The sequence below is a fragment of the Hevea brasiliensis genome, chromosome 1 (genome assembly GCF_030052815.1).
Source record: "Hevea brasiliensis isolate MT/VB/25A 57/8 chromosome 1, ASM3005281v1, whole genome shotgun sequence".
NCBI lineage: Eukaryota > Viridiplantae > Streptophyta > Magnoliopsida > Malpighiales > Euphorbiaceae > Hevea > Hevea brasiliensis.
In genome coordinates this window covers 95,481,241-95,501,942 of record NC_079493.1, presented here as the reverse complement: position 1 = coordinate 95,501,942, position 20,702 = coordinate 95,481,241, and the positions used below count along the sequence as shown (strand labels likewise).

The following is a 20,702-nucleotide window of genomic DNA, read 5'->3' as shown; positions in this document are numbered from 1 at the left end:
ATGATGGTTAGTTTACTCACTGAACTTGTGTAAGCTTACCCCATTCTCCTAACCCCAAAGTGCAGGGTTTTAGGACTAAAAAGTTCTTTGAAAAGAGAGCATCAAGGGTAACCTTAGCCTTCCTTTATATATGATGTATGAGTAGATGCATAAGTAATTTATGAATGGATAGTACTGTGCTAGTGATTAAAGGGAATTGGAAATATGTAATAATTATTTAAGTATGATGATGTATATGTTGTGTTAACCCTTTTGAGGGTATGGATATTGAACCATTACACTTTGGATCTTATGTATATTAAGGTTCAAATTATGAGCTGTTATTATGTTATAAATGTTTATGTATGGATGAAAAGATTAGGTGTAATGGTTTTATGTATGTTTAGATGGTGAGATGAAGGAATGTAATTCTCAGGTTTTAGGCTTGCTACGAGTTCTGGCAGCTTTAAGCTGACGTGATCCCTAGTGCTGATAATGGCCCCTAGTTTGGGTCATTTCAAAATTAGTATCAGAGCTCTAGGTTAGATGAGTGTGCCTAGATGCTAGTAAGAGTATAGAAGAAAGGTAAAAGGAAGTTTATTGGCCAGCATAGTTAGGAAAATACATGTCTAATAAGGTTGAGTCTCTGCATGTTATGTGATGAATGTATGTGCATGTTAGGTTTCATGTTATGTTTGATTGTGTGTTATGTGTTCATGTGAATGTACATGAACTTTTTATGTGCTCAACATTTCTTGTTTGCTTTTAAAAATGCAAGGTTTAAGATGGTCCGTTAGGTTGACTGACGCTCCACACGAAAATGAGAGTATTGGAGCACTACCTATTAACCCTATTATCAGGGAGAAAGCAAGCAGAGGTGGAAAGAAAAAATCTTCAAGAGGTCCTAGAAGGTGCTTTAAAGTAATTATAGAGACTGCATAGGCAACTAGAATGTCTGTAAATGCACAAAGGAGTTTTTATGGCTTTTCCCAACAGCATGAGAATCTTGAGCCTTTTGGTGTGGGAAGAATGAGAGAAGACAGTTTTGAGGAGGGAGGGGATGAATCAGAGTTCGTATCTCCTCCACAGCCAGGACTGGAGTATGGATTTGCGTATCAATACCCGCAATAGGGGAGTTTTGGAAACTCTGGGTTTATGGGCTTACCCCAATATCTTCCTTTTATGCTCTACCGATATTACTTCCCACTATAAAACCTATATCCCATATACCCTTTATAGCAGCATCCCCAAAGTTCTTCTACCACCATGGGAACTCAAAATCCTATGGAGGGAGTCACAAGAGAGGAAGTACCACTACCACCACTTGCAGCTCTAATAGTTCTTACACATGAGACAGGGACAAGAAGTCAAGGTAAAGCAAAGATGACTGTCGCAAGGTGTTTTGCGGTCGCCTGGATGAACCCTCACCGAAGTGGGAAAGAATGAGGAGTCGCCACTTTAATTTTAAGGGAAATTAAAGAAAACCATTTGTGCAAATAAATTAAAACGAAACCACTTCAAAACAGAGATTCTAAGTTCGGGGTCCATAAACGGGTGGGGAAGGTGTTAGGCACCCCACCACGTCCCTCTACGAGGGCAAGCAGATTTAATTCTTACGCTCTTTATAAATTGATAGTTAGGGGGGTTCAAATGAAATGTTAATCCTTTTGATAAAAGGAATATTTAATTTTTCACCAATTTGGATTACCCAGATACATAAGTAAATGAGACGACCTTAGTGAGTTGATGTCGTGTAGTGATTTTTATTCATGGGATCATTTTGTGTGTTTATTAAAATTTGGAATTGAGAATCGGATAAGAACTCTCCTCCGATCTCTTTTAGATTAAAATTAGAATTTTGGATCGAATAAAAACTCTTCTCCGATCGCCCTTTTTAGGATTTTGGGTTGAGAATCGGATAAGAACTCTCCTCCGATCTCTTTTAATATTTATTAAAATTTTGGATTGAGAATCGGATAAGAACTCTCCTCCGATCTCTTTAATATTTATTAAAATTTTGGATTGAGAATCGGATAAGAACTCTCATCCAATCTCTTTTAATATTTATTAAAATTTTTAAGCTTGAGAACCGGATAAGAACTCTTCTCCGATCTCCTTTAAAATATTTGTTAAAATTTTTGGATTGAGAATCGGATAAGAACTCTCCTCCGATCTCTTTTTAAATTATTTGCTGAAATTCTGGTTGAGGATCGGATAAGGACTCCCTTCCGTTCTCTTTTAAACGGTAGGCGGGTAAGGATTTTTCCAATCTCTCTAAATTTTACTTATCGAGAGGACCTAAGGCTAAGGGTTCTAACATTCAAAGGTGTCAGGGGGTCTGCGCAAGACTTCTTTAGCTTATTGGTACCTTAGGACTGGGCAGGGGATACCAAACCGAATCCTCCGACCTTCCTGTATGGTTACCTCACCAGCATTTTTCGATAGCCGATCTATTCCATTTAGTTATCCAGGGTTTGGTCTTACTCTGTCTTATGACGTCTTGCCTAATGACCTATTGAGTTTTTCTAGTAACTTAGCTTCACCATTTTCCTGTCTTATTATTTAGACCTTTTATTATTTTAAAAGGACTTTTAAGTTGTCGTTACCTACATTTCATCCAACCATTTATACATTACTCGGGACGAGATGACTTGCATTCAGAAATAACAAAGATTAACAAAAGCATGGATTGGCTGACAAAGACATAAACTAGAGAATAACCTTTCTTTGTATTTTCCTAGCGTGATATGAACTTAAAGAAAATAACATGCATAAAAAAAAAAAGAAGAAAGGAAACACGTAAAATAGGAATTAAACTTAATAAAATGGCAATATGAACACTGACCTGTAAGGAGTCGAATCTAGTGAACTAACTACAGAATCACAAAACGTAATAAGATTGCAAGTTGATAGCCGGGAGACTAAGGTTCGCCCTGGAACAAAGAGTGTTTCACTAAATGCAATCGAGTCAGAATTGCACCCGAGCTTAAATGAGATTGAGTGTGAACGATGGAAGTGGAAATGTGAGCGCTACGGGAGAATGAACGATCTGAAAATGGAGAGTTTCAGTGTTCAAAATCCTTTTCAAGAAAGCACTTCAGAAAACTGGTTTCAAAAGTTGTTCTTATGAAAAGCTTCAAAATAGCAGAGTAACGATCTGAATTAAATTTCAGAGTTCTTCCACTATAGTAACTACCTCTTTTTTTTCTCCTTCCTTTTTTTTTCTGAACAGTTTTCATGCAGGTATTTATAGGGACCAGGTGCTTCCCATGAAGGGTCAGGATTTGTTTTGAGGGAGATGGAGGGTCAGGGTTTCAAAGGACATGATCTGAGGCTCAGGAATTAAAGAGAATCAAGACGGACGGTCGAGTTCATTTTCAGAATATTTGTCCTTTTTCTCTCCTAATCTGACGGTCCCAAATTCTCTTGTCCGAGAGGATCCGAGGGCTAGGAGTGAAAGGCGCCGGTCTTGTCGTCTTCTTCTTCGAGAGGGGTTCCGGGTTCATCCTTACGAGTTGGATCAATGGTGGAGATTAGGATGTACAGCACTGCCATGACATGTCCTGGCACATGTCAGTAATGCGGGCGATTCTGGGGCGTGCGGTGGAGATCTCGTCTGCAATGCTTTAACTACCTCGGCTTTGATTATGACGACAGTGGTAGGCGCCTTATTCTCTTTGCTTTTCGATCTGTCCTCCTTTCCGGGCTTTTCAACATGATACTCTTCCAACCTCTCATACCAGACTCTTCTTTTCCGATCTCTCCTACTCCAGTCCCGTCATCCGATTCAGCTCAATCAAAGCATTAATTTCCCTCATTTCCCGAAGCGTCCGCTTCGTTTCCTGCTTCGCAATAAATGCCCGATTTCCCCCTATATATACCCCTGACGGAAGAGACTTTCCTCATTCGATTTTCCTCTCTTCCTTCTTACTTTCGATTTTATTTGCTCGTGAAGTTCCGGCCACGATTGTGGCTTTTGATCCTTTTCTGATGGACCTCTATATTCCCTGACTGAAAATTTATGATCCCGGTGATCGAAGAATTATGATGACCTTATCTGATGATGGTGAGAGAACTGGACTAACTAACCGATCCGGGTCGAGGACCTTGATCGTGCCGATCTCGAGTTGTTTGATCGGTATAACAGGCGAACCGATTTCGGCCGAGAAAACTGCTAATGTTCCGCCGACCCTTAGCGGTTGCCCTTCTAAGTTTATTCGGCTTTTCACTGCATTGGGTGTTCCGACAGCGACTTTCCTCCACACTGGGTGTTCCGACAGCGGCTCGGTTCCGACCGGTAATACCGGTGACGATCTCTCTCATTCTCATGATAGTCGTAGTCACCCCCATCTAAGCTGTACATCTATCCGATGTCGTCGGTCGGTCTTCTGGTTGAACACATCCTTTGGATCAGTCACAACCTAGGCTTTGACATAGGCCCTTTAGATGGGATGTTCCGCTGATCGCTAGAGATCGGCTTTTTGAGGTAGTCAAGTTCTTAAATGTAATCCGATCTCTTGAGATCGCCCAAATGATGTAATCTGACTTTTGGAAATGTAATCCGATCTCTTGGGATCGCCCAAATGATGTAATCTGACTTTTGGAAATAAAATTTATTTTGACAGTTATCATTTTATTATTGTTGCTTCCGATCTCTGAAGTATTTATCCGATCTGATTCTTAACTGAATGGTCCTTGACCGATCTGTAATTCAAAATATCCCTTTTAATCCATCGATCCCTAACTAGCCGATCTCTTTGAGAAATTCCTGGAATATTTTGGGAAATGTCAGAAACAGCTGGCGAATCCCGTTAACCGATGCACCACCTGGGACAAAGTGAGCATTAAATGCTCGGACGGGTATAAATAGGGGAGGGGTCAGCCATTCGCTCCTTTATGTCATTTTTAACCTCTTCGCAAACTACTTCAGAATTCTCTCGTTTTCTCAAGTTCTTCCGACACCGATCAAGCTCCGGTAAGGGTTTTAATCTTTCTTTTAGCTTAAATTTCTCCTTTTCTTTGAGAATGAACGGCGCCGAAGGTCAGAGAGCGGCGAGCCCTTTTTCTGTCCATGTTTCATGGTCGTCCGACGAAGTGGAGGTGGTCGGACCAAGTGCGCAACCTGAACCTCCTAGGGCCTCTGTTCCAGTTCGAGGGCGAGCAGAACCTTCAAGGCATGTACATTCTTCAGGGAAGGAAAGTCTTCCTATGGACGAGCTACCGTCGATCCTTCAGGAAACCGACCTACAATCGTTTAGCCAAGAATACAACATTCGGCCTGATTCGTATGAGCTAATTAAGTGCCACGATGATCTTCGTGCCGATCACTTCTTCGAAGAGAATGATATGATCATGGTCTACGAAGAACAATTAAAAGCCGGTCTGCGGTTCCCTCTAGACGATTTCTTCAAGGAGGTCTTAAAATTTCACCAAGTGTGCATCGCCCAAGTTCAACCGAACTCGTGGCGGATCCTGGTGGGTTTCAGGGGGCTCTGCCGTGCCAAGGGACTCCATCCTACAGCTAAAGTATTTGCCAAACTACATAGGCTGACCCGCCGAAAGGACGACGAGTACTGGTTCTTCCAGGCGAAGCCTCGTTGCGGGCTCTTTACCGATCTGCCTTCCTCCCTGAAGAATTGGAAGAATCGCTTCTTTATTTTGAGGAGCAAAATTCCGAATGGCTTCGAGGGCTTCCCTCGAAGCTGGCTACATCTGGGCCCTTCTCATCCGAAGCATCTCGCCCTAAATAGGGAAGAGGGAGCCGTGGTGATGGAATTGAAAGATCAAGCGGCTAGGGAGAAGTTTTCTTGTTTGGATGCAGTGACAGCCGAACTGCATCATTGGACGATGCAGCTGATCACCGGTGAAGATCGCGGGCTCCAACTCTCTGACCTCGGCCTGGGTATTTTCTGTAATCTCTGATCTTAGGCCTTAGCGATCTCACTGACCTATTCTCTGTGCAGGTATGGCAAGCGGCGAGGCTTCTAAGGAGAGCCGGAAGCGGAAGAGGGAGATCTCTCGGAAGGTGAAAGAGATGAAGCGTTCGGAGCTGCTTTAAACACCCGGCCATGAACCTGGGGAGATACAAGGAGGCTCATCTCAACCCTCGGGGCCGCCAGTCATGGAAGTGGTTCGGTCTCCTCCTCGCCAAGAAGAGCCGCCCCCGCCTCCTCCAGTCGCTTCGAGTGCGGAAGGGGGTCCTTCCCAACCACAAGTGAGGCCCCTTTCCCACAGCGCTCAAGTACTGCTCAATTCACTAGAGAAGAATCAAACGGTCCGAGAGAATCCGGGCTTTGCTAAAGTCTTGGGGTCTTCCATCTACCTCCGGGAGGATTGGGATAGGCTGTCTTCGGACAGTCTTGATGACATCCTAACCCGATCTATGAGCCTGAACGTGGAGTGCTTGGTGAACCAGCACATTATCCGGGAGAAGGCTCACCGTATGAGGCAGGAGCTCGAGAAGGCGGGTCATGAGGTGACTTCTCACCGATCCCAACTGTCATCAGCTCAGAACTACATATATGATCTTGAGGGGCGGTCGAAGTTCTATGAAGATAAGCTGGCCGAGCAAACTCAAGTTCTGGCCGAGCGAGATCATATTCTCGAGGAAGTTCAGGCGCTCCGAGCCAGTGAAGTCGCTCACCTTACCGAGGAACTTAAAGCCAAAGAGGAGGAAGCGATGACAAGGGAGGCCAGCGCTTATGTGAGTGCTCATAGGGATCTCTTGGCCGAGCTCAGGAAGCGATATCCCGAGGAGGATTTCACTTGGATGGTAGACCTGGCTCCTCAAGACGAAGAGGAAAGCGAAGAGGAGGCCGAGGGTGAGAGAGAAAATGAGCAAAATGTAGATCAGGCTGGGGGTGACCCCCCAGCCGAATGACTTGTACAAATGTTGATAGGAAATGAAATCGCTTTTGTTCAATGATTGGATGTGATTGGAAAATCTCTGAATTGCCTAAGTATTTGATTGTGTGAGCATAGTAAAACAAGAACTAAATGCAATTATTAATCTAAGTGTAAGAGATCGGAAAACACAATAAGCATGAGATCGGTAGGGAAGAAATGCTGAACGGGACTTGATTAAAATTGGAAATTTGACTTGAACACTTAAGATTGGAATCCTCATTAAACCGGACCAAAACCTTAGCTCTATTATTCCCACCCTTTTTTTTAAAAGAGATCCGTAATAAGACTGGTGGTACGAGGGTTCAATCTTGTTTGACCAGTGAGATCGGAAATATAATTAGCTGATCAGGGGACTTGACAATTAGCTTGAGAGATTGGTGGGAATTCTATATAAAATGAGGACTTGGTATTTATTCGATTCCTTTTGGGGGAGATCGGAAATGTGAGTGGCTGGTTAGGAAACTGGGTTGGGGATCGGCTTCAAAGTTTATTGATTTTGGAGATCGGTCAAAATATGGTGTCGACAATGACAGATTACTTAAAGTTAAATTCTCCTAAGTGCAAGAAAGGAGATGATCCTTTTGAGTATATTAGGGCAGTCAAAATAATAGTTGATAAATTAGACACCAATGCTAATAAGGCCATTTAGATGGTCGAATTTATCTTAAAATGGAAGAAAGCGAAGGAGTGGTATAAGACCTATATTGTTAATAGAGTTGACAGTATGACCAGGTCTCAATTTATGACAGAGTTTACTAATTAGGCTTTTTTAGAAAGCTCTAGGGAACTGAAGGTGGTGGAGTTTAAACACTTGAGACACACTACTGATATGAGTGTGGATGAGTATACAGACAAGTTTGTTGAGCTTTTGCAATATGTAGGGCAAGAGTATGATACGGATAAGAAGAGGGCAAAGAGGTACACTCAGAGGTTGCACTCTAGACACTCTTTATTAAGTTTGGCTACAGAAACCCATAGCTTCCATTCCATAGTGACACTGCAAGAAAGATGAAGGTTGGGGCTATTATTAAAGGAAGTCTAAAGTTAAAAAGTATAAAGGCCGAGCAATCCACATTTCCTAAGGCTACTGATGCAGGGAGGTTTGATCACTTAACCTAAACTATTTCTTCATCTGGAGCTAACAAAGATAAATGAGGGAAGTTTAGCAAGAAGCAAAATAAGAATAAGTTTTGGAATAGAATTAAGTCAGACCCTGGGATGGGAACCGGTTCTAGCTCGAGTTCGAATACCTCTGATTATGTTAGATGTGGGAATCCTCATCGAGGAGTTTATAGGTTTGGAACTTTCCAATGTTACCAGTGTGGTCAGGAGGGGCATGTCTTGGGAGTGTTTTAACATGTAAAGTATGGCCTCACAGCAGTAGACTAGGTCAGGCAGTTTGGCTCAACCAGCAGTGAGATAGACTTTTATGGTTCCCTCATTAGGAAAGGGATAAGGCAGAGGAAGAGGTTCTTCTTCCTCTATGGAAGGCTCTCAAGGAAGGTGTTCAATAGCATAGGCACGGAACTTTACCATGACACAACAAGAAGCCAATACCTCTAACACTGTGATGTCAGGTAACCTTTGCATTAGAAGTTTGAATGTGCATGTTTTGATTGATCCTGGTGCATCTCATTCTTTTGTTAACCTCGAAGAGGTTCTAAGGTTGGGTTTAGTAGTTTCAAGTTTGTAATGTCCATTGCTTGTTAGTGAGCCCAAGTGTGATCTTTCGATAACAGAGATAATCTATTACACTTATCCAGTGATAGTGGAGGATAAATGTTTTCCAATTGACCTAGTGGTCCTAGAATTCATGGATTTTGATGTTATCCTAGGAATGGATTGGCTCTCAGTCAATTATGCCACCTTAGACTATGAAAATAAGGTAGTAAGGTTCAAAGGGGTGGACGAGTCAGAGGTAGTATTCCAGAAAGATCAGACATTAATAGCGAAAGGGATGATCTCATGATACAAGCCAACAAGATGCTTAAAAAAAGATGTAGAGAGTTTCTCGCCCATGTTACGAAAGTTGTGGAGTATGGAAGTGGACCAGAATCAGTTCTTATGGTAAAAGAGTTTTCAGATGTGTTTCTTGAGGAACTACTTGGTCTGTCGCCTAAAAGGGAAATAGATTTTAAAATTGATCTAGTGACTGGTACTAGACCCATATCTATCTCTCCTCACAAAATGTGTCACATCTTACCCCTCTGTAAGGCATAACATGATCCCGTAGAATATCTAATGAACTATCGAACTTCACCTACCGATAACTCATTAAGTACCCTACAAGGGATTTTAAAACCATTTTCTTACTTTTTAGAAGTGGTAGTATTTTCTTACATTTAATAAAAGTTTAAAAACTAATTCAAATTTTTGTCCATTTTATTTTTACGTAAATTTTTGAAAAAATTTCGGCAAAGTGCTGTTTGTATTTTAAGAAAACAATTCTTCAAAAACCTGTAAAAACACTTCCAATAATTCTTTTTCATCAAACTCATTACTACTTCAACACAACTCAACATCATTTCTCAAACTCCAAAATTCAAATCAATAATTCACAACTCAATTGTCATCAAAATAGTACTCAATATTTCCATTCATTTTTCATTAAAGTAAAAAAAAAAATTACATTTATCAACCACTTTACATTAGCAAATCCAAAATAATATTATTATAAACTTTATACAACTGCTCATGACCAGTTTATACATGTACATACATCAAAATAAATATTACAATCAGGGTATAAAATATACCTGATAGAACTTCAGGGGTGTAGCTTCAATATCCTCAGCAGCTCACTCTGCTGCTCCTCTAGTCTCTATATCTGCGACAACAATAATAGCCATCGCTGAGTACTATGACTCAGTGGTGCACAATATATTAAAATAACATTTATGCATAATTCAAATCATACTTATTCAAACACATTGCTGAAAATGAAAGACATATGCAAAACATGATTTATAAACTTTTAGTCCAACAATTTCATTTAGGAATTCTCAAATCAATTTCATAAAAACACACAGTTATATCATGCCATTCGAAACATATTCATCTCAACAGCTGGAGGCTTATGAGAAATCACAAGGCTAGCTAGCTCAAATATATGGATATCCATTCAAATTTCTTCTTCTACTGGCACATACTTCAACACTTTAGTCAGAGAAGGAATCAAAATTCGAAATTAATTTCTCCCACTAGTCATGCTAGTGAGACATTCAAATATATGGTCATGACACTGTGGTTTCGAAACTATCTTATCAATTTATCAAACATTTACTGACAATTAAATCACATATCATTAAATTTCCAACAATTTAGATAAAAAATATAGTGTACATTTCAATCATTATTTTGCAATATAATTAAACTACAAATCATTTCATGCACTTTGCAAAGAAATTTTAAAGAATGTTTATGTTGTGCACAAACCTTATATGAGTCACCTCTTGGCCTTAACTCGATGCTTCGGGTTCTTTTCCAGTATTCTTTTTCACTGAAACACACAATTTTATAGTGTTTCAGTACTATAAATTATCATAAGTCCAAAAATAATTTCAAATCTAACTTTATTATGCTTAATTTGACGTTCTTTGAAATTTATATTTCGGTGTTACTATTCATGATACTATTCAAGTCAATTTGTTGACTTTCTAATGCTTAATAGGTATGGGAATTCTAATTTAACCCACATACCACATTTTGGTTACCTAACTTGTTAGTTTTGGTTGTTTTCCTCAAATCTTAAGTCTTTTAGGCACAAATTTCAATTTTTCAGTTTTGGTGTCCTGTTTTGCACTATTCCATTGGTTATGTTGCTGTGGTAATTTGGCTAAGTTTTCTTCATAGAAGTTGTTCCTTATTGTCTTAACTTTATTTCCCTTTTTGATTCACTCCATTTGGAGTTTTTTAGCCCTAATTATGGCTATTTGAACATGGCTGGCAGGATTTGGTGTTACCCAGAATTCTAGGCATGTACTGGTTAATAGCAGTTTTTATACATTGATTGCAGGTGGTTTTTCAAATAGGTTATGGTCAAAATTTGGGTTTGTTTTCTTCATGAAAATTGTAGGGCTATGTCTCATCTTTCCATCGGTATAAAATTCAGGTCATTTGGACATTCCTAGACCAAGTTATGGTAATTTACGTAACTACTGTTCATTTGGTCATTTTTGTACAGGTCAATTTACCCAATTCCGGATTTGGCCTAATTGTTCACTAAGTTATGGTCACTTTATGGGCATGATTCCTAAATGAAAAATGTGTCATTTTTTCATTCCCAATTGGCCTCACATGAATTGAGTTGGTAAATTTTCAGTTTTTGTCCCTGAAAGGGACCTAGGTCAAGCTGCCTGCAGATTGACCCTCACTAATATGAATTTAAACTTGTTTCCAACAATTCACACACACTACAAATGGTCACAATTGACCATTTCTCAATTAAAATAAGGTCAATAACATCATTTGGCCAATTCTCAAAATTTTCTTCAAATTTTTACATGTTCAAAACCCTAGCTACACACAAAGTTTAATCTAATGCAATTTAAAGTGTGTATTCATGTTCTACATACCTAATTCACCTCAAATAACCATTCAAAACCATCAAACTCATTCATATCAAACCCTAACCCTAGCTGGATGAATTTCATATTTGGTCCCTCAATAATTGTTTTTGTTTGATTTTACACAATTTCTAAGTTAAGTGAGCTACATACATAACAATTAAACTAAAATTTTCAAATTCAATCACTTACCTCAATTAGAGCTTTTCTAACTTCTTAAACTCAACTTCTTTCCTCTTTCTTCCACTTCAAATCTTCTCTTCCAATGGCACTTAGAAGGTTTCTAGGCTTTTTCCTAAGATTTATGGTGGAAATCAAGTATTTGGAAGCTTGAGGCTTTGGTTGTTAATGGTGGTTGAGGGAGAAAGCAAGGGAGAGAGAGAGAGGACGTTTTTTTTTAGAAGAAGAAGACAATTCTTTTTTTTTCTTTTAAATTTTTAACTTATTAATACATAATTATCCCCAAAATTTCAATTTTTAAATATTAGGTTTATTACATCAAGCTTATGTTACGCAAGATGTCATAAACTTTTTGATTTTTGGATTTTTCATTTCTTTTTCATTTCTTTTCCATTTACTTCTTTAATTTAATTCTTGATCCTGAAATTTTCTTTTCTCCAATTTTATTGGACAGTTAGGTCAGGAGTCAGCTCTAGGGGTGAACTAACCAAATTGCCCCTCGCTGGTACAATCCGGTTTGCAAGTTATTCGATATTTCTTCCAGATCCCTGACCTAATTATTTAACCTGCTTAACAATTCTTTTTCGTGATTTTCTCTGTTCCACTATGTTCGCAATAGTCCTAAGGACTGCAGCGTCACATTTTACGGTTCGAAATTTGAGTTTAGACTGACCTCGCAGTCATTCTCGAAAAGGTCACCCATCACTGTGACTCTCGGCTCATTTAACTTCCTGTGTTCTGTTTTTCTTATTTATAATTAACTATTTGGCAGTTACTAATTATTTGTATTCAGGGCTTAACTAAGTGTCTTAGACGCGGTTCTAATCTCCTTAATTGTCCGGACCGACACAGGCCACCGGAACAGTAAAATGTACCAGGCTATACCAATAGGGGTGTTACAAAATGGCTCCTGCAGAGTTAAAAGAATTGAAAGAACAGTTGTAGGAATTAGTAGATAAGGGATTCCTTTGACCAAGTACTTCTCCTTGGGGTGCTCCAATACTATTTTTAAAGAAGAATAATGGATCCTTGAGGCTGTGCATTGACTATAGGCAATTGAACAAGGTAACCACAAAGAACAAGTACCCTCTGCCCCTTATTGATAATTTGTTTGATCAACTAGTTGTTTTTTAAAGATAGATTTGAGGACTAGATGTCACTAGTTGAGGATTAAGGAGTCAAATATTCCGAAGACTACCTTTCAGACTAGATATGGGCCTTATGAGTTTCTTGTGATGCCATTTGAGTTAACAAATGCCCCAGCTGCATTCATGGATCTCATGAATAGGTATTTAAACAATATCTTAATCACTTTGTAATTGTCTTTATCGATGATATATTGGCATATTCCAGAAGTCTAAAAAAGCATGCACAGCACCTAATAATAGTTCTTTAGACATTGAGGGAGCATCAGTTATATGCCAAGTTCTCTAAGTGTGAGTTCTAGCTAAGGAATATATCATTCTTGGGACATATAGTGTCAAGGAATGGAATCAAAGTGGATCCTAAGAAGTAGAAGCTGTGACAGATTAGCCAAGGCCAACCATAGTGACGGAGATCAAGAGTTTTTTAGGTTTGACTAGCTATTATAAGACTAAGATAGCCATTCCAATGACTAGGTTAACTCAAAAGAATAAGAAGTTTAAATGGAGTGATGAATGTTAGTGAAAGAAAAATGCACTTTAACATGCCTTAGGGTGCAAAGTTAGTAATTTTAAAATTTTATTTCATGCAACACATAAATCATTTATACTATTGCAAAACACTTTGATTTGGGCATAAAATCACGTTTCTCAATTGCTAACAAACCTAATTGCCATTAGGAAACAAAATCTCCAAATTTAAGTTAGGGTTTTGGAGAAACCTTACCCTTAAAGGCGTTGAATCAAATTCTACTACCAATCTAGAGAGTGAAGACTACCAAATGTTAGATTAAGCAATTATAACCAATAAGGTTTAGCACAAGTGGTAATAGAGTCCTCCCTAAGGCTGTAAGGCCTTGAATTACTCTAACCGGAGCCAATTTACCAAAAATAATTATGAAGTTATAGTCCACATTTAAAAAGAAAAAAAACAAAACATTGTGCGCTGTATGGTTATTCTATTTTCCATCTAACAGAAAAAGAACAAGGAAGAGTCCTATACCTAAAAACATATGATGCCAAAGAAAACGTACCATGAAAGTTGTATGGGACCTCTACCGTAATACTGCTTGCCAGGAGCACAAGGATAATCGGTACCTGGAGAACAGTAATCCCCTTTATTTATTTCCTCCTTAAAGCAATATCCCCAAGCATATGGTCCACCTGGTGCAGTTGGCCACCGTCCCATAATGCATCACCAGCAAAAATTTCTCCGTTAGCAAAATGCTATACTAATTAAGGTGATTAGTCTTTTGATTAATGAAAATCAACTAATTAAATTAATAAATTTTAACTCAATAATATTTGTATCACTCCGAGTTTCAAAATTAAAAGTCTTAATTAAAGTAATAAAACCAATAACCTGTAGTTTCATGAGATGTCTGACCAAAGAATGCAGCAATCTCCCTTTTACGTGTATCAGTATCTCCGGTGGTGCCGAAGTCAGGAAAATCCTTGGCTGCTGTGATAAAAGCGTCATAAGTGTAGAATCCCTTGGCAGGACAAGCAGCATCATTTCTATGTTTAAGCATCTCTTCAAACGTTGATCTGGAAATGATACTACCAAGGTATCCGTCGCCACCTCCACCACCACCTCCACCGCCACTTCCACCGTCACATTGGCTTTGGCAACCATCACCACAGTATGCAGATGTGTCACCACACCAACCATATTGGCTACAACATAGGCCTCCTGGGCACAAGGCACCATTAGCTTGGCTTCCACATTGCTGAGCTGAAGTTACAAGCAAAACGGACGCCAACAGAAGACAAGAAACTGTGAAGGCCAAAGCCCTCTTGTCTTTTTAATTTTTTTTTTTTTTTTTTTTTTTTTGTGATATAGTTATATTTTTGGATGATGGAGTAAATGATATATAATTAGAAGATGTGTACATATAGAGAAAGAGCTGTAATTTTATGGCTTTGTCGTTTAGTATATTGTTATTGGACAATGGCTGATCTTAGAATCCTATCTTATCTATTTATATACTTTCTTCTTTTTTTTTTTCTCATAAATTAATAGTCATTCACCATATTTTAAAACTAGAAATTTATGAGAATTTATTTCATTTTTATCAATTTTTGTATTTGAAAATATAATAAGAGAAAGAAATTCAATTATTTTTAATTAAAAAAAAAACTCATTTTGAAAGGAATAGAAATCAAGTAAAAAATTATAACAATGATTTGATTCAAAATGACAATGATTTGATTTAAAGTGAGTTATAATCCATTTTAACTAATTTAAAATTTAAAATAATTTAAATTTGAATAATTTAAAAAATAAGCTTGAATAATTCGATTGGAAACTAATCAATTTAAGTTGATAAGAACAACTCAAAATTTTGACTAAAACTGAAATTAATAAAATTATTTTTTAATAAAAATTAATATTTATCGGAAATGATTTGTCATTCACAAATTGATTTAATTCTAACTCGAAATCTTTATATGTATATATATAGCAATTTGATGAATAATCTAAATCCAACAACTTGACTTAAATCCACCTAAAAAAATTATTTAATACGCCTAATACACATGAAACCCACCAAACAAATAAATTCAAAATATTTGCCACATTTGGATATAAATATATAGTATATGACCACTTCACTATCGTCATAACGAATTCATTACTAACCTCTCCCCTCGTTTTGGAGAAAGAATTCTCTCAAACAGTTTCTTTGATTTCCTTTATTTTCTCGGTTCCAGCCGAGCATCCTTCATTACTTCCTTTGCTCTTTGAGCAAAGAAAAGTGTTTAGTATTTAGATGGTGGTCTCCGGCTAGGAGTGAGATTGCTCTCCCTCACCTAGTTAGGTATATAAATGTTTTGCATGTTGGTTTTGCAGGTTGGAAGATCAAGGAGAGAGCTTCGATTTACACCAATGTTTGTTTAAAACTCTGGCATGGAGGTTCAAGAGGAAAGTGTGGTTACCAAGGAGTTCACCGACGAGAGTGCTTTAAGGCTGACCCAAGGCTATTGTGAGACTAAAACGCCTTGGACCTTGGTGCTAAGAGAATGCTTTCTTTGCTAGCTACTGCTTATGTGTTCTAAGCTTGCTTGGGTGGGTGGTTCGATAAAGAGCTGAGTCTTGCTTCAGATTGGTAGGCAACAAGGATATTTGGACTTCGAAGCCTCTTTCTACCTTAGTCTCTACATCAACTCCTTAGGGTGGCTAATGATGCTGTATGGGTGGTTTGGGAGGATTCCGCTGACTATTTGCATCATGGGTGCAACGATTTTTCTAAGGTGGTATTGTTGTAGGCGGTTTTGGAAAGTAGATGGCAGGTTTCCATGGGCTGGCTTCCTAGTTTTAGAATATGGTTTTGGGTCTTGTAAGGGGTCGCAATGGGTCTCTATTATGTTGCAACACCTACATGTAACTCTTGCCCAATGGATCTTGATAATGGAAATATTACATTTAAAAAAAAAATTCATTACTTTCTTTAACTTTTAAGAAAATTATTTAGTAAGTTAAAGAAAATTATTTAGTCCATTTGACGTATATGTACTCCCTCTCGCATTTATGTAAAATTTACTATTTATAATATATAGAGAGTACACAAATTTATGATTACATGGTGCACTATATTTTTGTGCGCGGGAAATACTCCATATAAGTTTTTAGATTATGGCTATAGGCATAGCTTATTATACAAATTTGGATTTGTGTAGTAGCAGATGATCGATTGTTATAATTGAGTACATATATTTGTATTATATATAGCGACAATTATTTTACCATTGGATATCATTGAATATTTTGTGTTTGTTTTATAGATTTTATAGATGTCTTACAGAGAGTGTTAGAATAAAAGAGAGTATCTATTAGGTACATACGAGTGTTGAAAGATATGTGTGAAGGAGCAACTACTATTATGCGTATAGTGAGAAGAGACACAAGAGATTTTCCTATCTCAGTTGGATTACACCAAGGTTCAGCTGTAAGCCCTAGAGAGTATCCCTTGGCGCATGATGTTTACAGATGATATAGTTCTGATAGATGAGACACGAGAAGGAGCCAATAGAAAGTTAGAGCTTTAGAGAAATACTCTAGAGTCAAAGAGCTTTAAGTTAAGTACAATTAATACAGAATACATACATTGCAAGTTTAGTGAAGGTCGAAACTGGTGATAGAAAAGGAGTTAGTTTGGATGAAGTGGTATTTCCCCAAAGTAATCACTTTAAATATCTCGGCTCAATCCTTCAAGTAGATGGGGGATGTGAGGAAGATGTCAGTCATAGGATTAAAAGCTGGATAGTTGAAGTGGAGACATGCTATTGGAGTTTTATGTGATCGCAAGATTCCCAATAAGTTGAAAGGAAAATTTTACCGTACAGCTATACGACCGGCCATATTATATGGTAGTGAGTGTTGGACAATGAAAGAGTCGTATGTATCTAAGATAAGAGTTGCATAAATGAGAATGTTAAGATGGATGAGTGGCCATACTAGACTAGATAAAGTCCGTAATGAGAGCATTAGAGAAAAGATAGGAGTGGTGCCAATTGAGGATAAGTTTTGAGAAGGGAGATTGAGGTGGTTTGGTCATGTAAAGCATAAAAATACGAAGGCTCTAGTTAAATAAGTAGAGCATATTGGGTTAGAGGATAAAAAGAAAAAAAGAGGTAGACCTAAACTGACTTGGAAAAGAGAAGTACAACGTGACCTAAAAGTATTACATATTTTCAAGGATTTAAACCAGAATCGTTTAGAGTCGAAAAAGTGAATCCATATAACCGATACCAATAAATTTTTAGGATAAAAACTTAGTTGAATTGAGTTGAGTTTATAGATTTTATAGAATGTTATGTAAAATTATGCGATTTACTGCAGGTCTAATTAATAAATTAGACATTGGGAAAGCCCAACAAAAAAATCAATGATTTCAAAAATAGGTCTGAAATTAAAAAGGCTCTAATAAATGATTTCAAAATAAATTAATGAAAATCAGCGATGGAAATGGAATAGCAACAAAAATTAGCATGAATTAATGATGAAATTCGAGAAAAGTGACGAAAATTCATATGGTGATTTAAACGAATCAGCGATGGAAATTCCCATTGCTAAATTAACGAAGGACTTGCAACCTTTTAAAAAATTTAGCGATAAAATGGAAAACTAATTCATGTTTAGCACCTTTAGCGATGGCTTTAAATTTTAGCTGCCAATTTTTTTGTCAATTAAAGTCTCTATAGATTCTCCATAAATAACTAACAAATTATTAAATTAACATAAAATGTTCATTATATTTAGAAGGTTGAATTTTATTTTCAATTAAATAAGAATTTGTTAGAATATTTTTGTTTTCTTGTTTGGATAAGTGCCCATTTTATTCCTACAACGTTTTTCTTTTCCTTTTTTCAGGTCTGACAACAAGCCCTTTATTACGGACTTTTTTGACGGAAATCCTTTAACATCTTTGTTTGGATAGGTGAACAAAAAAATAATAATTAAGTTAAATAAGTTTAAAAAATACTTTTTATTATTTAAATAAAAATAAGAAAATGGACAAAAAAAATAACTTATTTTTCTTTAATTATTTAGAGATAAATAAAAAAATAAAGAAAATTATTTTTTAACCTATAAAATTACATATTTATCATTTTATTTTCATTATTAGTTTTTCTTTTTCATTTCATATTTTTATTACGGACTTTTTTGACGGAAATCCTTTAACATCTTTGTTTGGATAGATGAAAAAAAAAATTAAGTTAAATAAGTTTAAAAAATACTTTTTATTATTTAAATAAAAATGAGAAAATAGACAAAGAAATAACTTATTTTTCTTTAATTATTTAGAGATAAAATAAAAAAAAATAAAGAAAATTACTTTTTAACCTATAAAATTACATATTTATCCTTTTATTTTCATTATTAGTTTTTATTTTTCATTTCATATTTTTATTTATTCAAATATATAAAAAATAAAAATAAAAATAAAATTTCATTCTCCGACGATTTAACAAAACAGAGCCTAATATTGTGTTTAAATTGAAGGAAAAAAAAATAAAGAGAGAAAAATAAAAAAAGTTAAAAATGATATGAGAAAATGTATTTTCTCTCTTATGTTTGATAGAGAAAGAAAATATAAGAGAAAAAATTATTTTATAAATAGTAAAATTATAATTTTCCTTTGAGTTAAGAAATAAAAATTTATATAATATAAGGATATATTTATAATTTTTTATATTTTACTCTCACTTTCTCTCCATTTTTAAAAAAAAAAGTTAGAAGTAAACAAAAACTTTTTATTTTTTTCTTAATTTTTTTTTTATTTTCTATCAATTCAAACATAAAAAAATAAAAAAATAAAGTTATTTTACCCTTAAATTTTTTTTCTCTCTTATTTTTTATCTATCCAAACGTAATATAAAGGTTAATAGGAATGAAAGGAGAAGAATAATTATACACGGGATTCACAAGAAACTGGTCACCATTTCCAAAAAAGAGGATACCCTTAAGCCATTATCTAATCATTTATAAGGTTAGGTACATGTAATTGTTGCTTATAAATGAATTTGGTCCTCCCACCATAAGATTGATCCATGTTAGAATGGGCAATACCTTGTTTCTGCTCAGCTGAAATCCATTTTAAGGTAGCTATTATTTTCTGACAATTTTATCAGAAAATATTTAATGCAATAATGAATCATAATTAATAAAATTTAATAATTATAATTTTAAATAAATTTTATCGCACATTTATATAAAACTTATTATAAATTTTAGCCTAAATGATAAAAAAAATTAATTTTTATAATATTTTTTTTCAATTTTAGATGAATTTTTTAATTTTATTAATTTAATTTTAAATTTTATAAGTTGTATTAGCAGCCACCTATAAATACTTATGTTTTATGCATTTTTTTTAATAGCTTTGGATTATCAATTTGATTATTGAGAGAGTTTCTCCTCTCTAGTTCTTCATTGAACTTTTCTTCTTGATAAGTTTGATTGGCTTTCAAGAATTAATTACTTGATATTCTTAGTTCTCTACCACATGTTGGTATTGGGTCTTGAATCCTTTATTTTCATATTTGAATTATTCACTTGGTTCTCTACCACAAAGTTAGTTTTAGGTTAAGTGATTTCAAGTAAAAGAATTTGGATGTGAGAATTTTGGGGAATTAGATCAAATATTTTGGGGGTTCTTTGGCAAGTCCATTGGGATTCTCATCATTTTGGTATTAGAGCTTCGGGTCTTTAATTAGAAAGGTTATCCTTGTTACTTTATTTGTTAATTTTGATTAATTTTGTGTTTGGGTGTTAATTTCTATTGTGTTAGATTTTTGTCTTTTGAATTCCTTATTTGCATTACGTTTTGAACTTCTTCTCTACCCATCAGATTTTGTTTTGATCTTTTAATTTTCTTTACTCATTTTGCTTTAGTTTTGTTCATTAATTGGTTAATTCATATGTGTCCTCTTGAGCTATCTTATTTGTTGATTTCCATTGTTGGGTATTGACATTATTGTTGGGAGTTTTGAGTCATTACAAAAGATTGCGTCCAAGTATTTGATGAAATGTCTCTTAGAACATTATTCTTTGTTTTTGAGCAATTGTTTTGTTGAATTGATTGTTCCAGCAATTATGGTTATATCTCAATCATTTTATTCATAGTTTTGCATATTTAGAGACAAAAAAATTAACGTATAAAAAAATTATGATTGAAAATTTGCAAAAAAAGAAAAAAGGAATGTAAATTGAGTTGTTTGCTGGTTGCATTGAGACGTTGCTTGGTTGGAGGTGTGATTTGTTGGATACAATTTTTGGGCTAATTATTGTGTTGGGATTCTTCCTTGATGTCTTTTCTAAAATTTCATTCTTAATTTGGTGTCTTTCATTATTGGCTCTAGTGTCACATTAAATAATTTCTTGAGAACTCGTTTTGTCCACCTCATCCTTAGATATTTTTGCATT

The 20,702-nt window shown here is 35.9% G+C and overlaps 1 protein-coding gene across 1 annotated transcript; it reads right to left on the bottom strand.

The window, feature by feature from the left end:
• Positions 1-13,775: 13,775 nt before the first annotated feature.
• On the bottom strand, positions 13,776-15,495 carry LOC110654236 (inactive chitinase-like protein 1). Its single transcript, XM_058153526.1, has 3 exons — positions 15,417-15,495; positions 14,133-14,573; positions 13,776-13,954 (listed from the first exon to the last, which is right to left on the bottom strand). The coding sequence occupies exons 1-3, from the start codon at positions 15,493-15,495 to the stop codon at positions 13,776-13,778; spliced, it is 699 nt and encodes a 232-aa protein (XP_058009509.1).
• Between the last annotated feature and the right edge of the window lie 5,207 nt (positions 15,496-20,702).

Bases quoted from the DNA above. Each gene is read 5' to 3' on its own strand.
- LOC110654236 (XM_058153526.1), bottom strand. From the start codon at position 15,495: ATGCTCGGCTGGAACCGAGAAAATAAAGGAAATCAAAGAAACTGTTTG. The intron at 14,574-15,416 runs GTTAGTAATGAA...AAAATTAAAAAG, and splicing joins TCTCCAAAACGAGGGGAGAG to ACAAGAGGGCTTTGGCCTTC. The intron at 13,955-14,132 runs ATTGGTTTTATT...GCATTATGGGAC, and splicing joins ATCTCATGAAACTACAGGTT to GGTGGCCAACTGCACCAGGT.